The sequence below is a fragment of the Pelodiscus sinensis genome, chromosome 28 (assembly GCF_052426305.1).
Source record: "Pelodiscus sinensis isolate ZL-2025 chromosome 28, ASM5242630v1, whole genome shotgun sequence".
In the NCBI taxonomy this organism is placed as follows: Eukaryota; Metazoa; Chordata; order Testudines; family Trionychidae; genus Pelodiscus; species Pelodiscus sinensis.
In genome coordinates, this window is record NC_143079.1 from 15,625,540 (window position 1) to 15,644,878 (window position 19,339).

A 19,339-nucleotide genomic window follows, 5' to 3' on the forward strand; every position below is an offset into this window, starting at 1 on the left:
TCCTCCTTCTCAGACCTTAATACTTCTGGATGAAGATAAGACCTATTCTAGAAACCATGTGTCACTCAGAGATGTTCAGGTATGTGAGGCACTGTACCTGTTCCACAAGTAAGTATGTCTGCAATTTCTACAGAGAAAGACAGGGATAAAAATAAAATAAAAAAAAGCTAAAAAATGTAAATTAGCACTCTCTAATATGAGAAAATTCTTGCAGATCAAGTTTGAAAACTCTAGCATAATAATCTGAGGAAGTGGGTCTGGCCCACGAAAGCTCATCATCTAATAAACCATCCTGTTAGTCTTTAAAGTGCTACATAGTCCTGCATTTTGCTTCAGCTACACCAGACTAACACGGCTACATTTCTATTACTAGCATAATAAGAACTTGAACTAGGATTTAAGTCCAATATATTGCACTTCATCAGAAAAAAACTTTTCAATTAAAAACATCACTACATAATACTTCAAAGCCCTCTTATCTTGGTTACCTCACCAACCAGGAGCATCAATCCAAGTACAAATAGTTAGTCACGACTAATTTAAATTAGGAGAAAGGAACAAAGCTGCTTTTAGCCCTGCTACAAAGCATATATTTTACACGTGTTTCAAACTATAAGCACTACATCTGGATGTTAATACAGCAAATAAGGATCAGGCAGGTGGAGAACTGCAATCACGACCACTGATCAGCTAAGACTTTATACATACTGTTCTACTTGTTAAGCCATCTCTCCTTCTCACTGTAGTTCACTTGTTTCCCCCCATCCACCTGCTGAATCTTGCCTTTCGGACTCCTCTCATAATAAGTAACAGGCACCGTTACCATGTTTGCATAGTGACTAGTACAATGAGGCCCGAACTGGTTGTGGCCTTCAGATGCTACCACAAGGCAAGTACTAAATCACCAAACTAATTGTTAAACTGGAATTAAAAATTATTTTATTTAACATGACTTTTGTATCAAATACCTAGACTATCATCAAAAAGCCAAAATCTGACTGGACCTGAATATGATTATATTTAGTGGAAACGAAGTACAAGACTCAAGTCTAAGACATCCTCCAAATTACACTAGGATTTCTACCGTACAAAGTTCGATGTATACTGAATTTTCCTAAAAAGAAAAAACTGACTATTGGTGTTGTAATTCTATTATGTATCCCTTACTTTTTACTCAACTACTAGAACCCTGAAGTCTCTTTCTGAATACAATATTGTGCACCACAGTCATTTCTGCAACTTGACAGGACTTTTACTTACTGTAAACACAAGCTTGCCTCCAGTAAAAGGTAATGTTTCATTTATTTGCCCTAAGAAATCACTTACGATATTCTTCCAAACGGTGCAAAAGCTGCTTTTATATCTTCAGTTGTAATTTCTGGACTGAGATCTCCAACAAAGACATGGAAATGGTCTTATTGGGAAAAAGAGAAAAAAAATAATGTACAAGTTTGAAGAATGTTCCTAGGATCACAATCAGTATAGCAACTTTATATTGCATTAATTTCTATAGCTCTGAGCGCTACGTGGGAAACTGAAATCTTTTACCTATCAAAGATAGCATTTGTCACTGCTTCAAATATAGCCAATGCTTGGTTAAAAATGTTACAAAAGCAATAATTAAGAATATTGCTGGGATGTACAATATTTAACTCAAACTTGCTATTTTTGTAGTTATTTTCATAACCAGTCACTATTTTACCAAAGATTACAATTGTTTACTTAAAAGTCAAAGCTTACTTTAAAATCTTAATGTTACAATAGTAATGTTAAAATTAAACATTTACAGATAGTTCATTAATGATCCAAAACTTTACCAACTATAGCAACTAACAGCTCTGTGAGCAATGTAGCATAAAATTAGCTTTAAAAGAAAGATGGATATTGAACCTAGCTACAAAATGTTTGGCTTAATCCATATTTTGTGAAGAACAAAGAAATACCTTGCATTTCAACAGACTGACGTTAAAGAATTGACAGTTTTCCCAAAAGTCAAACAAGTTTTGTTTGCCCAGCCATTACATCATGTGAATCCATGTGAATTCAAAGTAAGTGAATCCATGTGCAAGTGAACTAAGACTGAAGGCAACAGATGAAAAGAGTAATCCTTCACTACGTCAGAGCCATTAAAAAAAAGAACACTGGAGAGAAATAAAGATCCCACATCTCAGGATTTTTTCCACTTTGATTAAACAATTTTAACATTTAACACCGTACAGACTCGCTTGTATTTGAGTAGGTGTGAAAGGTCTAATCCACTACGATACTAATTTGGTTAAACCGCAAATTTTTAAGAGCAGTTTAAGGTTGGTCAAGCACAAAAGCAACACACTGGGTTGCCATGAAGGGAGAAATTTCAGAAGCAATTAAAGAGCTCCAAAAAAGTTTGTATAGAGCAGCACAGACAATAGCCATGAAGGCAGCTGATTATTTTAACCTCATAGTGGATGAAATACTAGAATATCAATCAATCATGACTAATGGGGTCAAAGGACTATAAGAAGCAGCACCAGAATGAAAAAGAGTGGACAACAGACCACATTCTGATGCAATGGGGAAAGGAGAGGGAAATCTTGCCACAAACGAAAGAACAAAAGAGAACAAAAACCCCCAAAATAGCTTCAGCTGGTTAGTGAATACCCTTGAGAGATTTCATTTTATGTTTAAGAAGATACAATTACCTTGTGAACGCAGTGTGCTGACAACGGTACTACCTGATGACAAAGATTAGATTTGTTCTTAAGTTTATTAACACAAACACATTTAATATCATCTTAGGATAATGATCAAAACATTACTGCAAACATTTGTATGATGCTTATTGCTTATGTTTAAAAACTATTTGTGCAAATAAAAAATTACTCAAAGTATAAAGGGCACTTACTGCTGGTATCTTTCTTCTGGCTGCTGGGGGTTGTTGCCCAGTTCACTTTGACCTCCTACAAATAATATTTGCTAAAGTTATATCCAAGCAAATTGGAGCCACATTCTGGTATTATTAGCAATTAATTTCTATACTGCAGGGGCACAAGATACACAAGTTTGTAATGAAAGACATTAATCTAAGTGGCTGAAGTTTTGGAAAAATCTTCTATTTCCAGCTACATTAAGCCCTTTCACAATGAAGATAACTATTTTGGCTTTATTACCCTGCTAACCTCTCACTTTTGAGATGAGCAGAATTAAAATATTTATTACGTTTTTTATTTTCCCTTCTCCACTTCTGACCTAACCCTCCTGTGAACGGTCAATGTCCAGCTTTTAAACACCACAATCATGAAGCTCAAATGAAGTTAAAAGTTCTTCACTTTGCATGTTAAAAAAAACCAGGAGAAAGTGTTTACCTTTTGTGATTCAGTTCAGATGGTGGTTTTGCTTTGTTTTGTTTATTTTAAAAATGTTTCATTCACATAATTGTATATATTGTTATTTCCACTGCAACTCACCCTTTAGACATGACAGCTTACCTTACCCATTATCTTCCGTCCATTCATGGCAGCTAATGCTGCAGCTGCATGACGATGCTCATAAAACTCCACAAAACAGTATGGATCATTTCCAGCTGTCTGTTAAAAAAAGCATATGATGTTAAACGTTATCATCACCTCCTATTTTACCTGAATTGTAACTGGTGCTCAGTTAGATCTATGTCTGAAAGTCTTAGTAATTTATAGAAAGCTTACTCTAACAGCTTCAACCCAGTCACAGTATTAACATATTAGAAAAATATTTTTAAATTATGCTATGGGTAGACAACTTGGTAGTAAGTCTGTGCTTCTACCCCACCTGGATATAACAAAAAACTAGCAACTAATATTTGAGTCCAATGACATGTTCCTTTCACAACATCATACCCATCACAAAAGGCTGCAACAAGTTAAGCTTCTTTACATTTCTTCATTGTACTCAAAGAAAGTTAAGCATATGGGAATTTCTGTAATCAGACATGCTACAAGGAGTGGGAAATGTTATCCAGATAAAAGGACCTTACATCCATGATCATTTTGCAGTTTTTGCATGGCCCAATCTGGCTGAACAGCTGGAGGATCAGTGCTTCAGTCACATCTCTTGACAGGTTCCCTACATATCTGTAAGATTAAAAAAGTTTAGATATTTACACATTCCTTTTATTTTCCTCATTCATCATTATTAAAAACAAAAGCAGAAAACTTTTGCTAAGCCAAGTATTATTCCTTAATTTAAGGAAATACAAGTTGCATCTCTGAAAAACGGCACTCTCTTGTCCAGCAACTGCTCCTGGACCAGACAGCCTGGGAGTCTAAAGGACGGAAAGCCAGCCAGGTCAGCAGCAACAGGATCTGCAGTCCCCAAAAGCATGGGGCTGCAGCCTCACAGCAGGAGCCAGAGCCTATACTGCCCAGGGAGCCAGCAGCAGGCGATGGGTTTGGGGGCTGGTGACAGAGGTAGGGATGTCATCATGTAGATGAGTACACGATTAACTGATAAGCCTACACGCATTTCCTACCCACCGCCCTGCTGCCTTTGTATCAGAAGCAGAAAGGGGGGGGGAGGGGAGAGGGGAAAATGGATCCACCTGCCACCCCCATGCTGTTGCCTCTGATAGAGAGGCAGCAGCATGGAGGGTGAGGGGGGCAGACTGGAACCAATATGCACAGGGAGCTGGCTTTCAAGCAGGCTCCCCTCGCGACCTGGCTCTGCAGATCCACCTCCCCCTCCCCCCCCCGCTTCCTACAAAGGCAGGGGGGAGCCAGCTTAAAAGCTAGCTTCCCCCCCGCACTGTCCTCCCTGCCCTATGCGCATGCCTCTATCAGAGGCAACAGCACATGTGGGGGCGGGAGGACTGCCACAAAGCAACCTGTCAGTGGTGGGGCGAGCAGCTCATCTGTAGGGTGTCCAAGCTCCTCACGGACAGGGGCCTCAGACCCCCCCATGCACAGGAGCTGCTGCCATCCTGCACAGCTGCCTCTGTATCAGAGGCAGCAGTGGGGGGCAGCTTTTTAAACTTGTTCCCCTCATGGACCAGCTCCGCCTGCTACCCTGCACTACTGCCTCTGATTGAAAGACCGCAGCATGTGGAGGCAGAGGGCTCCCAGAAGCACACTGGCTGTGGTCCCCACCCCCGGAAACTATCTAATAGTCGTGTCACCATTAAGATTTCATGTGGTTACACGACTATTCATTTACACAGTATCTAACATCCCGAGGCAGAGGACCTCCCTCATCCAGCAAATGCTCTCTTTTGGAACTGGTTAGGTCCCAAAGGTGTCCAACCTGTATTTTACTATGAGTTAGTCAACAACAGTTGTTCTGAGTAGTTTTCAGTTGTATTATATGTACATCTAAACTACATTGTAACGCCAGACTATGGAGATACACCAATATTAAGGTGTTCAGATACTACAGTGTTGAGTACAGTATAAAACCAAAATTGCATGGTGGGCTCAATCCTTACTTTTCTTCTTCCCCAGAGCATATGGGGGAGGTAAGGCGCGGAAGCATTGCGTGCTGGGACATGGCTTGATTTGGATCCCATTCTCTAGAAGTTAAGGGAGCATGAGGAAAGTGCTTGCATGCCTCTCATGCCTGGCCGGTGTGTGAGAGGCATGCACGAGATGGAAGCACTTTCCCCTTACTCCCTTAACATTCAGGGAATGGGATCAAAAGCAAGCCGTGATCCAGAGTGCACGTCTGCTGCAACCCCAAAGTTCCGCCCTTGAAGAGCTGGCAGCTCCACAGCTCCCCTTGGCCATGAGAGCCCCCTCGCTCTGTGGATGGGCAGGGGACGAAGGGGCCAGGAAGCAGTGTGGGCAAACAGCAGTCAACGGGACCTGAGAAGTTCCATGCCCTGCAGTCTGCATATCCCTCAGACCACACTGAAGCTGACAAGATGCGACTGTCACTTTTTTGCCTTTTTCCTCCTATTTTTTGAATATGTCACCCCTTTCTAACCATTCAAAAGCTATTGAGTGGTGGGAAGGGTTTAGCTGGACTAGCAAAAATGGATCACTGGCAGGGGGGAGGTTCGTGAAATGAATACAAGTTGAAAAGGGGTCTGTATACTTGAAAAGGTTGGGAACTACTGGCAGAGATTACATTTTCCCATTCAAATCCACTGCTTGTCAGAAATGTTGGATTGATAGCTTTGGAAACCAAAGAACAGTTAGGTCCAGATGTTACAAGAAGCTCCATGTGCATGGATGTGTGACTGGGCAGATTTCCATTAACTTCTGTGTGGCTCCATGTGAGCACAGGACTTTAAGTGAGGAACTCCTTGCAAGGATTGGAGCTCTAAGGTGAGCCGTTCTCCACACTATGCCTTACCAATGTGCTTCAACTCTGGCTTGGATGAAGGCTACAGCATGTATTATCTGCATTATGGTAGTACCTACCCCTCAACTGAGACCCCCCCACTATGGAAGGTACTGTAGAAACTAGGGATGTAAAATCCCGGTTAAATGTTAGGTTGCTGTTTGTGAGGTACCTGGGGCCTGCCAAGGAAAGGGGCTGCTCTGGAAGAGAGCAGCTCCTGTCCATGCTGAGCCCCTTGCAGGGATGGAGCTGCCCTCTGACCAAACCAAAGACTAAGGCCCTAACTCAAAAAGGAACTTAATGTCCAGTCCCAGTGTGTAATGTGTTCATTAGGAAATGAATAGCAGATTACTCTGAAGAGGAGCTAGGTTAAATCCCTGTGCAAATCTCAAGTATCTAATACTGAATCTTCCTTGTCTATGGTAGGGCCATGACAGTTTAAACCAGCCGTGGCCAACCTGTGCTTCACAAGCCACATGTGGCTCTTCTCCCTCCCTCCCCCGCCCCCTCTCTCCCAGGTACGGCTTCCCATGGCTTGAAGCCCTCCCCATGGCTCATAAAACCACTCCCGAAAATGGCCCTCTCCACCCGGCTCCCTGTGGCAGGGGAGCCGTCCGATGCAGCCACTAAAGAGGGCATCGGCTGGCAGGAGCCTGATGTGGCCAAAAAGCCTCTGAACGCCTTTTCTTAAAGGGGCAGCCTTTTTTGGGGGAGGGGGGGAGGCTTGACAACTTTGCCCTGGCTCTTCGCACTGGATCCACTGATATCTTGGCTCTTTGCTTGGAATGGGTTGGCCACCCCTGGTTTAAACGGTTACACACAAACCTCCCTTCCCTTCCCCCCCATGGGTTGCTGCCTATCAGAGGCAGCAGTGTGGGGGAAGAGGAAGAGTTGGGAGCCAATGCTTGCAGGAGCTGCCTGCCCCCCATGCTGCTGCCTTTTACACAAATGGGGAGCCAGTGCGGAGAGTCTGAAAGTCCGCTTCCTGCGAGCACCAGCTCTTGCCTGCTGCCTCAGAGAGGTGCGGGGAAAGGGGGGGTTTGGTGGGGAGAGAACGACTGCGCCACAGAATCCAGTGCTTGCAGGGAGCTGGCTTAAAAGCTGCCTTCCCTCAGTATGGGATTTTCAGCAGTGACATGTTTACAAAAAAACCCTGCTTTACAACATCTCTAGTATATGGTAGTTCTGTTTCTCAAGACCACACATTTCTATCATCTGGATAATAATGGATAACAAATTAGAATTAAAAAACAATTAAAAATAAATTCAAATTACATAAAATCAACCTTTTACTACCTACTGAAAATCCATTAACAGAACTAACCTAAAGAAAATGGTTACTAATGCAACAGTTTAACAAGTTACTCTATTAAATACCTGATACAGAATCAGAGAAACATATAGCTGGAAGGGCCCTGAAAAGTTCTTCTAGTCCATCCCCTGCACCCAAAGCTGAACTAAGTATTGACAGCTGCCTGTCTAACTTTGTTTTTAAAAATCTCCAGTGACTTCACTACCTTCCGAGCCAATTCACTGTGCTTTTCAGAGTTAATCCACCTTTACTGCAATTTAAACCCTTTGCTTCTTGTCCTATTCTTAGAGGTTCAAGAGAACAATTTTTCTCCTGCCTCCTTGTAACAACCCTTTATGTACTTAAAAGCTCATGTCCCCACCCTCCTCAGTCTTTTGCTCTCCAGACTAAATAAACCCATTTTTTTGGATCTTCTGTCATAGGTTTCTAGATCTTTAATAATTTTTGTTGCTCTTCCCTAGACCTTCTTAAATTGTGCTCATCTTTCCTGAAATGTGGCACTCAGAACTGGTCATTACCCACATACTGAGACCTAATCAGCATCAAGTAAAAGCTTCAGAGGGGTAGTTGAGTTAGTCTGTAACTGGAAAATCATCATAGAGTAGTTCAACAGAGTGTAAGATCCATCATTCTAACTCACAAGCACCTATTTCTGATACAAACTACATGAAACAAGAAGTATTTGCTTTTCTAGACAGAAGGAACAGTGTTTTTGGATTTCAGAACCTGACTTTAGTTTATATTTGACGACCAAAAGACAGGAGATATGCAATCTACTGCATATAATAGTTAAACTGACTAAACCTATCAGTTTGATTTTAGATACATGTTAAGGACATTTTGTATGCTAATTGGATCATTTAATTCAGTCTTCCTTGTGTCTTAAACTCCACTTGACATCATAATGAGGATGATTATGCAAAACTCCTTTTTGACAGGATTCACCATTTCCATAAAATTTGGTTCACAGCAGCTACAGCCAACAGAGAACTAAAAAGCCTGGGAATCCATCTTAGACTTCATACATAATCCACAGAAATTTCACATATTTTCTCCAAAACGTTAAAAAAAATTCCATTACTGCACCCTCTCAGACAAAAGTTAACATGGGAAATCTTAATAACAAAAAATTGTGCCAAACACAAAATACAATAAATTAAACACAGGCAATACAAATAGTGAATTTCCTGCTCAATCTAGGTTCCTATACCAATGGCCACTAGCACTGCAGCCGAACACCAGAATATGCAGGTTGTGTCCAATTAGTGATTTGATGATAAAACATAAGTTAACGATAAAGTGACAACCTCCTATTAAACTTCCTACAATTGCAGCAAGTTCAGGAGGAGAAGAACTTCGGCTAAAGCAATCAGAATTGAATAGCTTTTATTTCTTCAGTAGGAGTCCTACACAGGCAGTCCCTGGGTTACGTACAAGATAGGGACTGTAGGTTTGTTCTTAAGTTGAATCTGTATGTAAGTCGGAACTGGCGTCCAGATTCAGCCGCTGCTGAAACTGATCAGTTTCAACAGCGGCTGAATCTGGACGCCAGTTCTGATTTGCATACAGATTCAACTTAAGAACCCCATGCTCCGCAGCTTTGCTCCCCGTCCCCCTGGTCTGCAGACAGCTGACAGCTTTGCTTCCTCTCCCTGGTCTGCTAGAGACCAGGGAGAGGGTGGGTCCCGTTCGTAACTGCGGATCTGACGTAAGTCGGATCCGCGTAACTCGGGGACTGCCTGTAGTAGAGTTACTTAAGGTACGTTAAAAAAAATGGTTCTTGATAAAAAGGCTTAAGTAACTTATAAACCTGAACAAAATAGAAACTCAGTATCTGAGAAGTAGAAGGCAGACACATTGTCCACTCAGTTACCATGCCTTTGATTAACGTTCTACTGGAATTTAATGTATACTGGCCATCTGCAAGTAGAAATAAAAAAGTAATAAATTAAGAAAAATGACAACTTAAGCACAATACAGGAATTGTATTTTAAAAAGCTAGACACGGACAATTTCATCAGGATAAGACTAATGTGTGTGATGTTTTGACTATAGCGAGGATTTAGTTGCCTCTTAGTAATAAAGATCTCTCCTATAAGTAGGGAAGTTGTTATAATGTTTAAAGTGACATTAGGCTGAGTAATTAAAATAAAAGGTTTTTTTTATAGAAGATGTTCAGTAATAAGTTGAATAACAGGGATGTAGCCATTCACTTGCTTGACCAGTAAGCGTCACCCTTATGAAGCAATGCTTCCACCCATGCTGCAGCCAGGCCTGGCTTGGCCAGATCAGCCTCTCCCACGCACCCCATGCAATGCAGTTGGGTCAGGCCCAAGCAATCCCCCGTCTGCAGCTGCAGCCCGGCCAGACCCAGCACCTGTGGGATCCCAGTTAACTGGTTAAACTTTTAACCAGCTAACTGATTAAAAAGGATTTTACATTCCTATTGAGTAACATCCCCACATCAAATGTATTCTTACACTAATAATAGCTAGTGATTTATTTAGAATTGGATTTTAAGCATTACTAGAAGGCTGTGCCCCCTGCTTGTTACGCTACCCTGACTCAGTGGTCCGATTTGGTCTTGCCATCTGCACTCTTCGGCCGGCGAGCCACATGTGTCCATGGTGGCCACCATGGACACGTTGAAGGTGGCGTTCACAAAATTAGGCATGCAGCGCTGTGGCTGCCCACTCCCCTCGGCCTGACTAAGGATGGGGCTGGCACAGAGCAGGGGGTGGAGAATGCAGCAGGGATCAGGCAGGCACAGGATGGGGTTGGCAGGGTGCAGCAAGTGAGGGAAGCTGCAGGGCTGAGGCATGAGGCAGGGTCAAGGGCCCTCCTCATGCCTGAACTCTGCAGCACCCACCTGCCTGCTGTGCCCTGACAACCTCTCCTCATGCCCAGTCCCTGCAGTTTCCTCCCACCTACTGTATCCTGCTAGCTCCTCCCTATACGCACCCAGTCCCTGCAAAACACCAGGCCCGCTGCACCCCAATAACTTCTCCCCATGCCTCCTCAACTACTCTGTCCCCTGCCTCTCCTCATACCTGGTTCCAGGAGCACCCCTCTCTTGCTGCACCCTGCCAGCCCCACTCCATTCCTGCCTGGTCCTTGCTACACCCTCTATCCCACTAACAGCTCTCCGGCCCTGACCCCGGGGAAGGCTGCACCGAGGTGATGGCACACCAGCCCCGGCTCTCCCACTGGCTGCCAGGGAGGGCCGAGGCTGCAATGCAGTAGCCCCAGCTCTGCCCTCAGCCTCGAGAGAGGGCAGGGCTGAAGCCTCAGCAGGCTAGCCTCAGCTCTCCCAGTGGCCGCTGGGAAGGGCCACTCTAGGAGTGGGTGGGGTTTGGGCAGAAGGGGAGGGGCTGGGGCTTGCCTTGACCAGGTAGGCTTTCACCCCAGCCTGTGGGCGCTGATGACATCATCCTGTTGGCCCACAGGAAAAAAAATATATATAGATTGTACATTAAATAGCATTACAGCCTTGCACTGATTTCAAGGTTAGCTTATTAACAGCATAAAAATCAGAATGGTTACTAGAAACAGAATACCTATTAATTGAAAATTCAGTGAATGTTGCCTTTTCATCTGCATAATTAAATAGCAATCTAAGAGGTTTCTAGGATGCTGGATAATCTCTTGGCAGCCATACAAAACTTTTGCAGTTGGAGCTGCAAAAATATGTTCCTTCAGAATCAATATCTACAACATGAATTGTGCTACAAGTTTTCTGACATTTTAGTGTCAGTAACGTCAAATATCTGCAGAAAGAACTGAGTTTTGATGTCTTAGAATTTCTCTATGCATATGCAGAATGTCTTAATGAACATGCCAAAGGTATATCATCAGAAAAACACATAGTATCTTGATAGACAGTAGTGAGAATTACTGGAAAAAGCTAAAATGGAAGTTGTAAAATTATGCATGTTTTCTAAGAAATGTGAACTGAGAAAATGGGTTAAAGATAGCTCAGGAATATTTCTACTTTACATTACAGCTTAACTCCTACAGTTGTGTCTCTCTGCTACCTATTCTCAATGACTAATAGCTTATATTTTTTTCATTTATTGGCTAAAGATAGGTAGAGAAAATTCTGGGCTGGTATTACACATTCCTAGAATATTAAAACCTCTGCTCAGAGACTTATGAAGCAAAAGTGTGCAAGTTCTTAAGAACAAGCATTTATAAAATTGACCATATTAATTGGGAAACCATGCTTAAAAGGTATACATGTGTATTAAGTTTAAAACAGACTAAGAGGCTGCACTGACAGCTCGCTAACCCCCCTCTATCCAGCCAGAAAGCGTGATGATATCATTCTGTTACCTGGCAGGAAAAACTTTTTTATATACACAGAGAGAGATTTCAAATATTACACATGCAACTGAAGTAAAGAATTACCAAAGTCTATTAGACTGCACTATGCCAACCTGATCATTGTAAGTCATAAGATATAGTAGAGAAGGTGGTGTTCCATAGCTGTTGCTTCAATACACCAACAGAGAAACCATGTGAAGGTAAAGTTGACAGGTATCAATGTTCCTAGAAGTGGACTGATGTTTTTTGCATATTTATTACTAAAGTCAAATATGCTACAGGAATTCCATTTAGCAAAGTTAGGACACCAGGGTTGACGCACACCTTCTCTATGACCAAGAACCCTGCTTTATTGGCATTGTACATGTATACCAGAAATTAGGTGCACTTACTACTAGGGATGTTAAAATGAGAGTAATTAAGTAACATGTAACTGCTGAAAATGTCATGGTTACATGGGAAGAGGATGGGTGAGCAGGAAGCTCCCTGTGCTTACAGGCTCCCACCTGCCACCCCAGGAGCTGGAGCACGCTGGGAGCCACCTGCCACCCCAGGAGCTGGAGCACGCTGGGAGCCATCTTTTAAGCTGACTCCCCATGTGGTATAATGAGCCTGCACGTATCTGTGAAAGTTAACCAATAAGCCCAGGCTTATCAGATAACTGTTTACAAAGTTAAACTTTGCTACATTATAAGTGTTCACTGTGTTAATATTTAAATTAATACTCCACTATCATTTCTACAGGTCTCTCCCCCCACCCCCACAGGGAGACAAAGCTACAGCACAGCTACTGTGAAGAGGCAATGACAGGTTACATATATTAAGGATTTGGTTCTACACTCCTTGTAAGTGTAACTAAACTGAAGTCAGAAACAAGCATGTATATTCAACAATTTCAAAAGTAGTTACTAACAACAATGGTTCTTTGAGCAGGAATGGCTAACGTTTCCATCAGAGAAGGGAAAGTCTCTCCAGATATGGGAATTCTATGGATTTTCACTTTCCTAACTATACTCTTAATTGGTACTTATGTTCTCAGTGCAGGTTTCAGTATATATCTTCTTGAGAAATCTGCTGCTAAACAAACTGACCTTTTTGAAGATAACAATATTAAGGAATCCAATAGCTACATAAGCAAACTGTTCTATGAAGTTTTGCAAGTGGCACAAACTGAATATTGTAAACAAACAAAAGAAGTGGTTACATAGCTTACTATGTAAAAATAAATATGTTATTCAGAGACTAAGTTACTTAAATAATATAGCTATCAATCTAGCCCAGCTGAACGTCAAAATATCAAGACTAACAACCTCACACCAAAGCATTAGAAATACATAAACATCATAAAGAAAAGGCTGTTTTAAAAAATTGTTCTGCAGAAAGAGCTGCTAAAAACAACTATGCTAAGAAAACCAGAAGGATAAAGTTTAGTAGTTGACAGACACCCAAAGACATTAGTGTCCTATCAAACCGTAGCAAAACAGTCTGATTGAACATTATTTAATCCTTCTATGGATGGAGGTTTTAGTAAAACCATACACAAAAGTCCTACAAAAACTATTCGGAATAAACACCAGATCATATGTTGAAAAGTGACCTTACAGTCAAAAGCCTGTATAAATATTGTACACTAAAATTTAAATTAATGTCACAATATTCCAGATCTAGCTATAATTATCCTGAAACTGACTCAAGAAAATGCAATTCTCAGTGTGTTGCTCAATTGTTATTTTTTACAGGTCAGAAACATTAGGCTTTTGCAATAAGCTGCATGTATTGAGTGCAGATAATTACAGGCAGTCCCCGGGTTACGTACAAGATAGGGACTGTAGGTTTGTTCTTAAGTTGAATCTGTATGTAAGTCGGAACTGGCGTCCAGATTCAGCCGCTGCTGAAACTGATCAGTTTCAACAGCGGCTGAATCTGGACGCCAGTTCTGACTTACATACAGATTCAACTTAAGAACCCCAGGCATCCCCAAGTCAGCTGCTGCTGAACCTGATCAGCGGCTGATTCCAGGAAGTCCGGGGCAGGGGCTTCCTGTAGTCAGCCACTGGTCAGTTTCAGCAGCGGCTGACTTGGGGACGCCTGGGGCAGAGCAGCTGGGGTGCTGCTGGGTTGGTCCAGTAGCGCCGCCGCTCCTCAGCGCTACTGGACCAACCCAGCAGCACCCAAGCTGCTCTGCCCCAGGCGTCCTGATTCAGCCGCTGCCGAATCTGACCAGCAGTGGCTGAATCAGGACGCCTGGGGCAGAATAGCTGGGGTGCTGCCCGGTTGGTCCAGTAGCGCCCAGTGCGGCGCTACGGGACCAACTGGCAGCGCCCCAGCTGCTGTACCACAGGTGTCCGGAGCAAAGCCATGGAGCACGGGGGCAGCGGGACAGCCCAGACGCGCCGTGGCTGTCCTGCTGCCCTCGGGCTCCGTGGCTTTGCTCTGCTTTGCTCCCCGTCCCCCTGGTCTACAGACCAGGGGGACGGGGAGCAAAGCGGCAGAACACGCGGGCAGTGGACAGCCCAGACGCGTCTGGGCTGTCCGCTGACCACGTGCTCCGCGGCTTTGTTCTGCTTTGCCCCCCCCGTCCCCCTGGTCTGCTGACCAGGGGGATGGGGGGGGGGGCAAAGCAGAGCCAAGCCGCGGAGGACTTGTCCGCTGCCCACGCGCTCCGAGGCTTGGCTCTGCTTTGCCCCCCCCCGTCCCCCTGGTCTGCAGACCAGGGGGACGGGGGGGGGGGGGGGGAAAGCAGAGCCAAGCAGAGCCAAGCCGCGGAGCGCGCGATCAGCTGACAGCCCAGACGCATCTGGGCTGTCAGCTGGCCGGGCGCTCCGCGGCTTGGCTCTGCTTTGCCCCCCCCCCCGGGTCTGCAGACCAGAGGGACGGGGAGGGGGGGGGGCAAAGCAGAGCCAAGCCTCGGAGCGCGTGGGAAGCGGACAGCCCTGTCCGCTGCCCACGTGTTCCGCCGCTTTGCTTCCTCTCCCTGGTCTGCTGGAGACCAGGGAGAGGAACGGCCCCGTTCGTAACTGCAGATCCGACATAAGTCGGATCCGCGTAACTCGGGGACTGCCTGTAGTTCTTTAAAGCAGAAGCAGTACACTCAAAGTAACTTGTGAGACCATTAAAAATCAAGACTCAATATAAGAAACAGAGGAAAAAAGTACAACAAAAAAAGTTAGAATATGGGAGTAAGAATGTGATGAACACAGATGGTCCCATGTTTCAAGCAGCTGAAACTGAAAAGACAATGAGACCTTATTTAACAATATTCAACAGAGTGTTCACCTTACCACTTTGAAAATTAACTAGAAAAGTTGGCATAGGCCAGAGTCCTGTTTTCCTATGCAGGAAGTCAGCTAAGATACTTATGTCCATGAAACATGTGCAAAGCATCAAAGCCAAATGCAGGAACTTTGCCCCCTTTTGACTCTCTCTGATAACTTCCACCTTTATCTTAATACTCCTGAACATACCATGATAGATGATGGTGGCAGCGGCCTAACTGAAAGAACAAGTTTCTAGAACAACAAAGTTAGAGATCAGAGAAATCATAAGTCTAAACATTAGAAACCACTGCAAAGGAAACTTCTGTGAGGAAGAGGAAAGTGGGAAGAATTTTGACAAGTTGTATCTTCAGCTCTCCCATAATGGAGCCAGCTATGTTAACTAGATTTTTCAAGGTAGTGTGTTAATTATATCCACATTACAAGGAACATTCCTCAATTTACAATCACCCCCATTCCAGCTTATTTTAAAAGTACACCCATTACAGCTCTTATCTCTGGAGCTATACACATTTAAATGTACACATGAAACTCCTGTACATTTCCTAAGTAGCTTTACAATCAGTCTTCATGAAATGGAATCTATTGCAAAGTTGGGCTGTTGTTATTGTTTTTTTTTCTAATACACAAGCATTTGATTGTTTGGGGGTTTTCACTCACTTAGAAGTCAGGATTCTTTTAAATGTCAGGCTTCCTGTTTGCAAATTGTGTTAAACACCACAGATACGAGCAGGCACAAATTAAGCCATATGCTCCTGAAAGGGTACATACAATTTCTCTACTACAACAAAAGTCTTTCAGAGAGAAGAGGAAGAAACAAAAAAGAAACTAATGAACAATAGAGTAATAAGAATGAGAAAAAGAAAGATGAAAGAAAAACCCTGTATAAGGAAAGAACAAAGCCTTAAAAACAGAATATTGCAAGCATCTAAACAAAAGGAGTGGTTACACAGAAAAAGACATAATAAATAGTGGGGTGATAGAAATGTAGCAGTGTTAGTCTGGTGTAGCTGAAACAAAAAACAGGACTATGTAGCACTTTAAAGACTAACAAGATGGTTTATCATTAGCTCACAGACATTTACCTTCCCCCCCCCCCCCCAATTCCCCTTCTGTTCTGAAATTTGATTTGTCCTTTTCATGTGTGTTCATTTTTTTGACTGTATTCTTTGGTATATATGGTTGTGTCAATTTTCTTCCACTATTTGATCTGAGGAAGTGGGTCTGGCCCACGAAAGCTCATCATCTAATAAACCATCTTGTTAGTCTTTAAAGTGCTACATAGTCCTGTATTTTGTAACTAGAGGGGGGGCACAGTACAGTCTGAGTGAACACTTCAAACCTTGACTCCCCCACCCCCTTTACTCACAGTCGCCTGGGAAAGAACTACAGCACGGAGCAAACCCCTCCCGTCCCCGGGAAGCCCCCTCCCCTCACAGGGCCGCCCCTCCCCTCACAGGGCCGCAACTCCTCCCAGCAGCCCCCTCCCCTCCCAGGGCCGCCCCCCCCGCAACTCCTCCCAGCAGCCCCCTCCCCTCCCAGGGCCGCCCCCCCCCGCAACTCCTCCCAGCAGCCCCCTCCCCTCACAGGGCCGCCGCCCCCCGCAACTCCTCCCAGCAGCCCCCTCCCCCCACAGAGCCCCCCCCGAGCAGCCCCCTCCCGCCATCGGAGCCCCTCCCCCGCAGGAAGCAGCCCCCCCAGCTGCGCGAGGAGGCGGGGACAGAGCTGCCCGGGCTGAGGCAGCCCCAGCCCCCCGCGCGGCCGAACAATGGGCGGGGCGTCGCCCCCCCACTCACAGGGTCTTGGGCATTTCGTCCTCCATGGCTCCGCCGCTGCCCCTCCCGCGGCGCACCCAGCACCTGGGCAGCCCGCGCGCGACCGGCCCGCGAAGCCACAAGGCGGACAATAAGCCCCGATGCGTCTTTCAAAATGGCGGCGGCGGCGGGGGGAAGGGGCCCGGCGCGGCCGGCTCGGAGGGGGGAGCAACAACGCATGCGCAGGGAGGAAACCGGCCGGCCGGCACCAAGCGCCTGCGCACTGATGACCTCTGAGTCCCGTTCCCTCCGCACCCACGGGAACCAGAAGCCGCATGCGCGCCACGCTAAACTTTTGAGATCTCCCTCCGCCGGGTTCTTTTCTGTCCGCTTTCTTGTGGCGCATGCGCACTGCCATCTGGTGGCGGTGCGGTTCTTTCCTGCCTCCTAATGTTCCTGCGATCCCCTTCTACCTTTCCCTGCGGGGCGCTGCTGGCTCCTCTGCTGCTCCAATTAATAGCTAATTACAGGCAGGAGGAGTTAAAAAAAAAAAAATCGTGCGCCGCCCGGGAATCGAACCCGGGTCGCAAGAATGGGAATCTTGCATGATACCACTACACCAGCGGCGCAGATGAAAAAGCTGTTTGGCCGCACTGCTGATGAGCTTTACAAAACTTAAAATTATATATTATGTATCATTTCAGTGTTGTTTATTGACAGCATCCACGCAGAGCTCTATGCATGTAATAGAGATTCAAGCACACACCAGCACTAGCACAAGTGTGGTCATCTGCCTTACCATGCTAACAAACAATGGCTATATGCAAATTCATCATTTAGTTTTAGGTATAATATACAGTGCACATAATTATACTTCTGCAACAAGAACATGTCCTAGGGCAGGAGTGGGGAACCTTTTTTGGGTCTGGGCCACTGACCCAAAGAAAATCAGTCGGGGACCACACATAAGTGAGAAGCAAAGTGAGAACCACATGACTTAGACGGAGAAAGACACTCCTCACCTTCCCCTTGCACACCAGAGCCTGGGGGGGCCAGGCTAGTAGCTTTTGTGTGTTCTGCCCCTGTATGTGGGTGGTAGGGGGGCTAGAGTGATAGAGTAGGCTCCCCAAAGCTGAGCCTCAGGGGGAAGGATAGGAGCTGTTGCTACACTTCAAAGGAGGAAGTGCCCTTATCGACTAATCAAATAGCCAATACAAATTGCATCGACTATTTGATTAGCTAAATAATTTAAATTTTACATCCTTAATATACATTGTGCAGAATTATGCATAAACAGTACAAGCAAACAGCATGCAGGGGATGCAGAAACCCCTAGGTTCTTGCTCTGCTGTGCCTTTCCTGCATGACCCCTAATAACATCCCTCTCTCCATGCTATGTGATTTTCACCCCCAAAGAGTTGATCCTGCAAATTATTCCTCCCGGATGGGCCTCCTGAACCTGTGCAGTGGGCTCCACTGACTCAAGTGGAACTCTGTGCCAGTGTAGAGGGCCACTCCCTGCAGGAGCGGGGCCTTGAAAATAAAACATTAGATAATTTTTTCAAACTCTGCACACGGCTGCAGCCAGGCCGATCTGGCTCTTCTTTTCTGAGGAAGTTAGAATAACGGAAATAAGAGTGAAGATAACAAGACACCCTTCACAACAATAATGTCTTTGCTATTTTGGAATTCGTGTTCTCTGGCTCAAGTGGATTATCACTGAGAACACACATCTGCTTGTAATGATCCAAAACAAGATTTTACTTCTTCTTTTTTTTGTAATAAAAACAATCTATTTTCAAAACCCATCTCAGTGTTTTTCTCTGTTCTACAAATACTTCAGTTTTTCTTTAAAAAACTAAGTAATTGCCAGCCACCTGGCATAGGGGACAGCCCCTCACACCTGGGAAAACAACAGCATGAGCATATGATGAGTTCAAGTACACCTTAGGCCCACCTCAGTCCAACCTGGAGAGGCTAATTCAAGCCTCCCCAGTTCAGTTTTCAGTTCCTCTGCTGAGATTACCAACAAGAATTAGGGTTCGTGCTAGTGAGCTGGTTTTGTGACAACCCTGGATAAATAGCCAGACACCCACCTATTTCCCACAGGCTCTGAGCACTCATCAGATGATGGAATTTAAGTCAGGAACAGGCAGGCAGAAGAGCTAGACACTATGCTGCTTGGTGCCCTAAGCATAGAGAGTGACCAGCTGCCAAGCAGAAAAAACAAAGCACTGTTTTTGGAGAATGGGAGGCCTATAGAAGACATATCCATAGATCTCCATATCCAGATGGTCCCAATGATATTGGGGTGCCTGGCAGCATTCCCAGCAAGCTGGGAGCTTGTGCAGCTACTCAGGAGAAATGGAAAAAACCTGCCCAGC

General features: G+C 44.6%; 1 protein-coding gene and 1 non-coding gene across 5 annotated transcripts in view; both read right to left on the reverse strand.

Annotated features, from left to right (window-relative positions):
- TIA1 (TIA1 cytotoxic granule associated RNA binding protein) overlaps positions 1-17,300 on the reverse strand; it is a 30,795-nt gene extending 13,495 nt beyond the window's left edge. Inside the window, exons 1-6 of one of the 4 annotated variants that reach the window (XM_075910962.2) lie at positions 16,998-17,210; positions 3,992-4,088; positions 3,468-3,566; positions 2,885-2,939; positions 2,682-2,714; positions 1,327-1,414 (exon numbers count right to left, since the gene is read on the reverse strand). In XM_075910962.2, coding sequence (XP_075767077.1) covers positions 1,327-1,414; positions 2,682-2,714; positions 2,885-2,939; positions 3,468-3,566; positions 3,992-4,088; positions 16,998-17,023 — 398 coding nt within the window. In that variant the 5' untranslated portion in view covers positions 17,024-17,210. Of the gene's footprint in view, positions 1-1,326; positions 1,415-2,681; positions 2,715-2,884; positions 2,940-3,467; positions 3,567-3,991; positions 4,089-16,997 lie in introns of those variants that run through there. The other 3 variants (XM_075910964.2, XM_075910963.2, XM_025187775.3) reach the window with 3 other exon arrangements.
- Positions 17,301-17,513: 213 nt separating this feature from the next.
- TRNAG-CCC (transfer RNA glycine (anticodon CCC)) lies at positions 17,514-17,584 on the reverse strand. Its single transcript has one exon. It is a non-coding gene; the product is annotated as a tRNA-Gly (tRNA).
- Between the last annotated feature and the right edge of the window lie 1,755 nt (positions 17,585-19,339).